The sequence below is a fragment of the Oncorhynchus masou genome, chromosome 24, assembly GCF_036934945.1.
Source record: "Oncorhynchus masou masou isolate Uvic2021 chromosome 24, UVic_Omas_1.1, whole genome shotgun sequence".
Lineage (NCBI taxonomy): Eukaryota > Metazoa > Chordata > Actinopteri > Salmoniformes > Salmonidae > Oncorhynchus > Oncorhynchus masou.
Window position 1 is genome coordinate 104,809,413 of NC_088235.1, and position 10,502 is coordinate 104,819,914.

Consider the following 10,502-nt stretch of genomic DNA (forward strand, 5'->3'; position numbering starts at 1 on the left):
TGTCTACTCTGTGAGAAAATAGGTTTTGTTTTCTTGATCTCACAGAGGCACGTAATAAGTAACTTGAGCTGTGAATGTAAAGGAGCAAATGTGACTTTCTTTCCCCCCATCATATCTAACCCAGCGACGCTGTACTGCTCTGCTGCCACTGTTTTGCCACTGAGTCCTGGGAGGTTAAATGAAGTGATGTTCAAAAGAACATGCCGACCTACTTTTATCCCTCTGGGTGTCAGCGTGTTGGGGTGTTAGGGATAAACCGCAGCCCAGGCTCATTTGGGCCTGAGGTTGACAGGTGACTGGCCTCTTCCCTGCTTCAGATAGCTGATCTGTCAACACACAAACACACACCCTGTGGCCTGGCCTCTTCCCTGCTTCAGAGAGCTGATCTGTCAACACACACACACACACACACACACACACAAACCTTGTGATCTGGCCTCTTCCCTGCTTCAGAGAGCTGATCTGTCAACACACACACACAACCTGTGGCCTGGCCTCTTCCCTGCTTCAGAGAGCTGATCTGTCAACACACACACACAACCTGTGGCCTGGCCTCTTCCCTGCTGCAGAGAGCTGATCTGTCAGAGGATTTCCTCCTGCTGCTGACACCAGGACACCAGCCACAGGCTAGGACTGAGGACTGGCACGCAGAGCCCTGCTGAGCTCAGTTTCCTGACACCCGAACACACACACACACACACACACACACACACACACACACACACACACACACACACACACACTACTTGTACACATCTATGTATGAACAAAAAGGCATGAACCAAAACGATAACAAACTGGTCCTGTATGAACCTACATTATAACATACTGGTCCTGTCTGAACCTACAATATAACAAACTGGTCCTGTCTGAACCTACATTATAACAAACTGGTCCTGTCTGAACCTACAATATAACAAACTGGTCCTGTCTGAACCTACATTATAACAAACTGGTCCTGTCTGAACCTACATTATAACAAACTGGTCCTGTCTGAACCTACATTATAACAAACTGGTCCTGTCTGAACCTACATTATAACAAACTGGTCCTGTCTGAACCTACATTATAACAAGCTGGTCCTGTCTGAACCTACAATATAACAAACTGGTCCTGTCTGAACCTACAATATAACAAACTGGTCCTGTCTGAACCTACAATATAACAAACTGGTCCTGTCTGAACCTACATTATAACAAACTGGTCCTGTCTGAACCTACATTATAACAAACTGGTCCTGTCTGAACCTACATTATAACAAGCTGGTCCTGTCTGAATCTACAATATAACAAACTGGTCCTGTCTGAACCTACAATATAACAAACTGGTCCTGTCTGAACCTACATTATAACAAACTGGTCCTGTCTGAACCTACATTATAACAAGCTGGTCCTGTCTGAATCTACACGATATCAAACTGGTCCTGTCTGAACCTACATGATAACAAACTGGTCCTGTCTGAACCTACATGATAACAAACTGGTTCTGTATGGCTCAGTTGACAGAGCATGTTGATTGCAACAGTAGGATTGTGGGTTCGATTCCCAGGTCAACCCATATGTAGAAATGTATGTTGCTTTGGAAAAGTGTCTGCTAAATGTCATACACATAATATATTAAAATATACAGTACACCAAGCTGTATTCTACTATCTACCCACCTCTATCTACAGTATCTCTGTGAGGCAATGCTCTGTCTGGCCCCAAGGGCCTGGCTGTCTCCGGTCTACTGATTAGTAGATTAGTTGGAAGATAGTTGCTGAATTGTGGTCATAATGTGTTACTATACGCTTCATATAACTGACTGTTACTGCCGGTCCTGAATACAGTATGACATGTTCAAAGATTTCAATTTGAACATACATTTTTTTATGTTTTTGAGAGACCAGAGAGTATCTGTGATGGTTTATAGTGTGAAAGAGGTTTGTATTGAATGTATGAAAACATCAACGTGGGATAAATGTGTGTTAGAGGCAACACTCTTCCTTGTACCACCATGTGGGTTGGCTCCCACACAACACCCACTTCCTGTAGAATGAGGACCTGTCAGATAGAGCCTCCCCTCATCAGTACAATCCCCCTCCACCCCAGACCACAATGCTATGCTGACAGACACTCACAAACACCTTGCCACTCTCAGACATAGAGCTTGGGGCAGCGATGGGGTAGATCAGACACACCTGTCTGTGGATGTCATGGTTCTCCATCTCACCTCGAGGGTAGTCTGTGTCTGGCTCTGGATCATAGCAGGCTGGGTGAACGTACTGGGGCAGGGGATTATAGATGAGGCTGTCCCTCACCTGTCAAAGAAAGGTAGGTTTGGGCCTTTCTAGGGAGTTTTTCCTAGCCACCGTGCTTCTACACCTGCATTGCTTGCTGTTTGGGGTTTTAAGCTGGGTTTCTGTACAGCACTTTGAGATATCAGCTAATGTACGAAGGGCTATATAAATACATTTGATTTGATGTTGATTTGAGGACATTGGACCACCAGTTTGTTTTTGAACACAATGATTTGACAGAAATAGTCCTCTGGAATAGTGTTATGGCGAGACAAAACAAGGCAACATTGTTATTCGTCTCTCAGCTGAACATCTCTCTCGTGGTGGATTATTGGTGATTTATGCCTTGTTTTTACAAAAGATAGTAAACAAAAATGTATGCACCCATTACTGTAACTCACTCTGGGTTAAAGCATCTACTAAATGGCAAAATAATATTTGTTACAGCATTATAAAACAATAATAAATTATAGAATTCAACATTTTTATTTCAAAACTGTAGTAAATGATATTATTGCCCATACAGATGTGTTGTTGTTGGCTGGTGATGCAGATCCAAAGTGTTTTACCAGGACACAGTATGACTTCACCTGTTTCTGGGAGACACCAGGCAACACAGCTTATGACTTCTTCTACAGGAATGATAAGTATGTTCAATGTATTCTGGTAAATTGTAAAATGTCAATATTTTCAGAAAATACACCAACATGTATTACAGTTGAAGTGAACAGTTGACATACACTCTGTACTGCCAGGCACTGCCACCAGTCATCTTTCCTCTGTCCCTGATCAGTGAGGAAAAGGAGAAGCGGTGTAAACTGACTCTCCAGAGGACAGAGAAGGGGGAGGAAGAGGAGGAGGAGGGGAAGGTTCTCCACATCTGCTTCTTCCCTTGCTCTGACGTCTTCCTGTTCACGCTCACACACATCAGAGTGGTGGAGAGCAGCTCCAACTACACACTTTTCACACGCACCATCAGCGTTGAGGACCAGGGTGAGAGAGAGAGGATTTTAGTAGATAGAAACCTAAAGATCATCCTCCCTGTTTCTCTGTTTCTCTCTCAATTCAATTCAATTCAATTCAAGGGCTTTATTGGCATGGGAAACATGTGTTAACATTGCCAAAGCAAGTAAGGTAGATAATATATAAAGTTAAATAAACAATAAAAATTAACAGTAGACATCACACATACAGAAGTTTCAAAACAATAAAGACATTCAATATATATATATATATATATATATATATATATATATATACATTACAAATATGACATTTGTAATGTCATTTGTAATGTCTTTATTGTTTTGAAACTTCTGTATATATATATATATATATATATATATATATATATATATATATATATATATATATACAGTGTTTTAACAATGTACAAATGGTAAAGGACATGGTAAAGGACACAGGATAAAATAAATAAACATAGATATGGGTTGTATTTACAATGGTGCGTGTTCTTCACTGGTTGCCCTTTTCTCGTGGCAACAGGTCACAAATCTTGCTGCTCTGATGGCACACTGTGGAATTTCACCCAGTAGATATGGGAGTTTTTCAAAATTGGATTTGTTTTCGAATACTTTGTGGATCTGTGTAATCTGAGGGAAATATGTCTCTCTAATATGGTCATATGGTCTCTCTCTCTCTCTCTCTCTCTCTCTCTCTCTCTCTCTCTCTCTCTCTCTCTCTCTCTCTCTCTCTCTCTTTCTTTCTTTCTTTCTTTCTTTCTTTCTTTCTTTCTTTCTTTCTTTCTTTCTTTCTTTCTTTCTTTCTTTCTTTCTTTCTTTCTTTCTTTCTTTCTTTCTTTCTTTCTTTCTTTCTCAGGTCTCCTGGAACCCCCTGTGAATGTATCCCTTCACCCAACAGGGCAAGCTGGGCAGTTGCAGGTGTCTTGGCACGCACCAAGAGATTGGGAGAACAATGTGCATTATGGGATGCATTACTCCTCCCAGGGACTAGGGGAGAGGACAGAACTGGTACTGAAACTCAGAAACACAAAATCAACACCAATTCATCCAGTCAGATTCACTGCAAGGGGAAAAAGATAGATTAATTAAGTGTTTGGTAAAAAATCTATCATGACTAGTGCATTCACTATTAGTACCCACCTTGATGGTAGGCTACAGGGCATCCATTTTGTGCAAGAACGTTGTCACTCAAATTCCATTCACTGTGCTGCTGCTGTAGACTTCCTGTGATATTTCTTCCCTCTCTGTCTCCAGATAAAGTACATGAGGTCCCCCATTCACAGCCTGGTTTCTCTGCTGCCAGGGGAGGTGGTCAGCGTCGAGCTGAGGGTCAAACCCAATGGCTACAGTGAGACAGAGACCAGCGGTCACTGGAGCGACTGGTCGGTCCCCATCACTGCCATGGTACCTCAGAGCGCAGGTGGGTGAACTACTGAGTATAGGCTAAAGACGGATAAAGACACCAGTGCACATGTGGGGCGGCAGGTAGCCCAGCGGGTAGGAGTGTTGGGCCAGTATCCGAAAGGTTGCTGGATTGAATCAACCAAGCTGACAAGGTAAAAATCTGACATTCTGCCCCTGAGGAAGGCAGTTAACAACTATTCGACCGTTCTCCAAAGACGAGGATGTAGATTAAGGCGGCCCCCTGCACCTCTCTGATTCAGAGGGGTTGGCTTAAATGCGGAAGACACATTTCATTTGAATACATTAAGATGATGTTGTTTACTGACAGCACTGTAAGAGTGATGGGGTTTACTACCACTGTTTTCCAGCTGATATCTCATTGTTGTGTCATACCTCTGACCTGCAAAACATCACCTGCCAATGGAATGGGCAGTCCTACAGAGATGCTACCTACACCTTAAACTACAAGCTGGGACCCAGGTAGATGTTAACATACAAATGACCTCAACAAACATGTTACTCTACATGACTACAGCAAAACACTCCACAGTGAGACATAAATGAAGGCAACGCTCATATTGCATTGTAAAACATACTTGGTGATTATGTATCATTAAACCTCTGGTTGTGTAATTTCTGCAGTAAAAGGGAGAGTTGGAGAAAGTGTCTGCAGAAGGAGAACACCTCCTACCACTGCCGTTTCCATGGAGCGGAGTCCAGCGAGATACTGGTTAAACTCAGTACTGGTCCTGGTTCTCTCAAACGGACCTTCTACACTGAACCCTTCAGACTCAACAACAGCAGTGAGTCACACTGATAATAGATGACTTGGCAGCTGTGAACGCTTCCTTTCAGTCAAAAAAGGAGACACCGGTGCTGTGTCTTTGGCTATGCCGGATTAAGTGGTATGACATGCTATTCTATAAAATCATTTCTCCGTAATTAATATTTCCTGATTGAGCTAATCATGTAAATGTAATTAACTAGAGAGTCGGGCACCACAAAATAATATTTATAGAGCTGTTATCTTCCGAATAAACCCTTAAAGTAAGTAATATTTTACATCAATAGCAGTCAATATTAATCGTCATCTTAATTCAGTCTCATCTGAAAGTTGTAAATTCTTGGTTATCTGCACGAACCCTGGCTAACAAGTTGGACTAGCAATACAAAATTGGGTTTAATTATTTATTTACTAAATACCTAACTAATCATACAGAATTACACATACACATAATTAAATCATAACTTGATTACAAATTACGTCATAAAGGAAAACGTCCCTAGCGGGCGGAACAGATATTACAGCTGGTTACACAAAAGAAAAGGGGCTGGGTTTGAGTGAAAGAGCGGGAAGACTGAGAAACAAAGGGAAGAAGCTGTGCTATCGTAAATACAGTATCTTATGCATTCTAAATTACCGCCCATTTGCAAAAGGAAAATGCAATAAATATTTACTCTGAGCTGCGCTTCGGTTGGTTGGTGGTAGATGGAAGGCCGTGTTGCCCAACTGAGTCCTTTGAAGAATGTCTCTGGTTGTCAATTGGGTACGTTGTAGTAACGTCATTGGGTGATAGACTGGACACTCTGTCTGTTCCTTCCTAACCCTCGTTTGCATCTGCTGTTGCTAACTGAACGGCTTGGAGGTATGCCTTCTGTAGTGAATCACATTTTTTTGTCCATTAAAATAACATCAAATTGATCAGAAATATAGTGTAGTCATTGTTAATGTTGTAAATGACTATTGTAGCTGGAAACTGCTGAATTTTTATGGAATATCTACATTGGCGTACAGAGGCCCATTATCAGCAACCACCACTCCTGTGTTCCAATGGCACGTTGTGTTATCTAATTCAAGTTTATAATTTTAAAAGTCTAATTTATCATTAGAAAACCCTTTTGAAATGATGTTAGCACAGCTGAAAACTGTTGTCCTGATTAAAGAAGCAATAAAACTGGCCTTCTTTCGACTAGTTGAGTATCTGGAGCATCAGCATTTGTGGATTCGATTACAGGCTCATAATTGCCAGAAAAAAGGGACTTTCTTCTGAAACTCGTCAGTCTATTCTTGTTCTGAGAAATGAATGCTATTCCTTGTGAGAAATTGCCAATAAACTGAAGATCTCATACAATGCTGTGTACTACTCCCTTCACAGAACAGCGCAAACTGGCTCTAACCAGAATATAAAGCTGAGTGGGAGGCCCCGGTGCACAACTGAGCAAGATGACAAGTACATTAGAGTGTCTAGTTTGAGAAACAGACGCCTCACAAGTCCTCAACTGGCAGCTCCATTAAATAGTACCCGCAAAACACCAGTCTCAACATCAACAGTGTAGAGGCAACTCTGAGATGCTGGCCTTCTAGGCAGACTACCCCTGTCCAGTGTCTGTGCTCTTCTGCCCATCTTAATTTTGTCTTTTTATTGGCCAGTCTGAGATATGGCTTTTTCTTTGCAAACCTGCAACTCATTTCCAGCTACAATAGTCATATACAACATTAACAATGTCTACACTGTATTTCTGACCAATTTGGTGTTATTTTTACAGACAAAATAAATAGCTTTTCTTTCAAAAACAAGGAAATTTCTAAGTGACCCCATACTTTTGAACGGTAGTGTAAATCTGTAACAATACAATCTGTATTATGGACATCAAATAAATACAAATAAATACAACCTTACCGTGAAATGCTTACTTACAAGCCCTTAACCAACAGTGCAGTTCAAGAAGAGTTTAAATAAACTAAAGTAAATAAAAAAAATAAAAAAGTAACACAATAAAATAACATGGCTATATACAGGAGTTACCGTTACCGAGTCAATGTGCGGGGGTACAGGTTAGTTGAGGTAATTTATACACACACCTAGTATATAGGTCCTGGATGTCAGGAAGCCTGGCCCCAGTGACGTACTGGCCTGCTGTACGCACTACCCTCTGTAGTGCCTTATGGTCAGATGCCGAGCAGTTACCATACCAGGCGGTGATGCAACCGGTCAGGATGCTCTCGATGGTACACTAATCATCTCTGTAAAACTCAAGTTATGTCTCTCTCTCCCCTCTCTATGTTGCGGTCAGTTCAAACAGGCCCTCCAGGGGGGCTGAGGGGGCAGTGGGAGGGGGGCAGGCTGCGTCTGAGATGGGGCACACCCCTACTGGCTCTGTCTCTCCACCTGATGTACCAGCTCCGCTACCAGCCTCAAGGGGAGGCCGTCTGGAAGGTACAGAGCCCACCTGTTCTGTGGTAAAACCATAAGCCTGGCTCTGTCCTTATTGCATATGTAAACAGGGAACTACATGTTTTGTCACGAGTTTGTATTTTGCAGTACAAACCAATAACTTTGTGCAATTCAGTGGAGGCTGAACTGAGCCGTCCTCCCCAAAGCAGCCTCCGCTGATGTTCTTGTGTGTTGTCCTCTCTTCAGCTGGTGACCCTGCAGGTTTCTGAGAACAGTATTTGTCTGGACGTTCAGACTGGCAGTCAGTACTTTATCCAGGTCAGAGCCAGGCCCAACGGGTCAGTCTACGCTGGCTACTGGAGCGACTGGTCACCCCCACTTACTGTGGACACACCTTCAGATATAGGTAATGTCTGCGGTACATGAGAAGGTGGATACTGGTTGATAGTATTCTGTTACGCTCAGGTAGGCCTAGAGGTGCAACCCATGAATAGTAGATATTACAGTCACTGCGTCTAATCAGGCAGGCTATTGTCATTCTCAAACTCTGGTTCTTTATTTGAACTCAGCAGGGGCCCTCTTCATCATCTGCATTCCTCTCATGATGCTCATCCTATCAGTTGTGTTCCTCTCAATGATCTCCAGGTATCTCAGGTAAGATGCTTTTTCAGTCTGCTTCACACTGCACACACACACACACACGTATCTTTTACACCTTATTCATGGACATGTTGTGTACTGAATGATTTTTCCACCAGTAAGCTCAAACGGTATCTGTGGCCACCAATCCCAAAACTTGACAAAGTACTGCACGGCTTCCTGACAGACATCAACGGCCAGACTTGGGTAAGAACTTAATTGATTGCAGTACAGTAGATTAACATTATGGACCTATAATGAACAAAAATATAAACACAGCATTTAATGCATTGGTCCCATGTTTTATGAGCTGAAATAAAACATCTCAGAAACGTTCCAGATGCACAAAAAGCTTATTTCTCTCAAATGTTGTGGACAAATTTGTTTACATCCCTGTTAGTGAGCATTTCTATGCCCTCCCAAGCCCACCCATGGCTGTGCCCCTGCCCATTCATGTCAAATCCATAGATTAGGCCCTAATGTATTTATTTATATTGACTGATGTCCTTAAATTAACTGGAACTCAGTAAAATCTTTGAAATTGTTGCATGTTGCATTTATATTTTTGTGTAGGGTAGATCAATTGAAGGGGTCAGATTTTAACTGTGTGTTCAATGTGGTTTATCTTTATGTGGATATGTTGGAAAACATTGGATCGGAGTCTCTGTATGTACCTGTGTTACTTCCATAGGACCCTCCCTTCATTATCAAGCAATATTCTGAGGTGACCCCAGCCTCTGTGGTGGAGATTATGTCTGAGAGGGAGGCTCCAGGTGGAGGGAAGCTTCCCAGGGAGTCCTCCTTACTACTCTCCCCAGAACGAGGCTCCGCTGGCGGGGAGGAGGAAAGGCTCCCCACCCTGGCCCTGGAGCTCAGCCAGGACTACGTGACCCTGGCCACGGATGACGGCATCCCCTGTCTCCGAGGGAACAAGTATGTGTATGACGGGGAGGTGGGGGCAGAGTCTCGGAGCCTGGGGGAAGATGAGGTTCTCCAGATGAGGTGTCACTGCTCCTCCAACTTCCCATCATCCTCCAGTACCACGGACATCCTCAACCGCTCCTACATGCTGCTGGCCGAACAGCCTATAGAGAGACTGGACTGTCAGGACAGCAGCAGGGCCTGCAAGCTCTATGCCAACCTGAAGAGAACAAACTCAGCTAATGCAAACACCTGATTGGCACAGCTCAACAAGGGAACACAAACTGGACAGTTACAAAACATCAAAACAATATCCATTACATCACTACCAAAACAGGTCCTTGCATACAGCTTATTAAAGATGTATTTTATGACTAATGGGTTAATATATCAAGTGCACCCAAATGTGGATGAACGGATATGGATTGTTATGTTGCACGGTCATACTATATACTGTAAATATATATATTTAACTTGTCACATATCTGTCTAAGGTATATACTGTAGAGGGCATTCAGAAAGTATTTAGACCCCTTGATTTTTCCACATTTTGTTACGTTTCAGACTTATTCTAAAATGGATTACAACTTCTTCAGGATTGGTGTTGAGCTAACGTAGGCTAATGTGATTAGCATGAGGTTGAAAGAAACAAACAAAAAATACCAGGACATAGACATGTCTGATATGGGCGAAGTTTAAATTCTTGTTAATCTAACAGCACTGTCCAATTTACAGTAGCTATTCGAGTGAAAAAATACCATGCTATTGTTTGAGGATAGTGCACAATTATGAAAATGTATGAATAAACCAATTAGGCACATTTGGGCAGTCTTGATACAACATTTTGAAAAGATATGCAATATTTCACTGGATCACTCTAAAACCTTGCATATACCGTGCTGCCATCTAGTGGCCAAAGTCTAAATAACACCTGGTCTGGAATAATACATTATTCCTCTTGCATTTCAAAATCTCTATTACCAGATCTCATGTATTATATTCTCCTACATTCATTTCACATTTCCACAAACTTCCTTTCAAATGGTATCACGAATGTGCATATCCTTGCTTCAGGGCCTGAGCTACAGGCAGTTAGATTTT

General features: G+C 42.2%; 1 protein-coding gene across 2 annotated transcripts; it reads left to right on the forward strand.

The window, feature by feature from the left end:
- The first annotated feature begins 26 nt into the window (after nt 1-26).
- LOC135513186 (thrombopoietin receptor-like) lies at nt 27-10,221 on the forward strand. Of its 2 annotated transcripts, none has more exons than XM_064935977.1 (12): nt 27-2,312; nt 2,805-2,925; nt 3,072-3,271; nt 4,118-4,269; nt 4,516-4,681; nt 5,034-5,145; nt 5,308-5,468; nt 7,741-7,883; nt 8,088-8,247; nt 8,411-8,495; nt 8,600-8,687; nt 9,172-10,221. In XM_064935977.1, the coding sequence occupies exons 1-12, from the start codon at nt 2,102-2,104 to the stop codon at nt 9,655-9,657; spliced, it is 2,085 nt and encodes a 694-aa protein (XP_064792049.1). In that variant the 5' UTR covers nt 27-2,101; the 3' UTR covers nt 9,658-10,221. The 2 variants fall into 2 exon arrangements, with proteins under 2 accessions (XP_064792049.1, XP_064792050.1); XM_064935978.1 differs by having other exon boundaries at nt 8,414-8,495.
- Nucleotides 10,222-10,502: the final 281 nt, after the last annotated feature.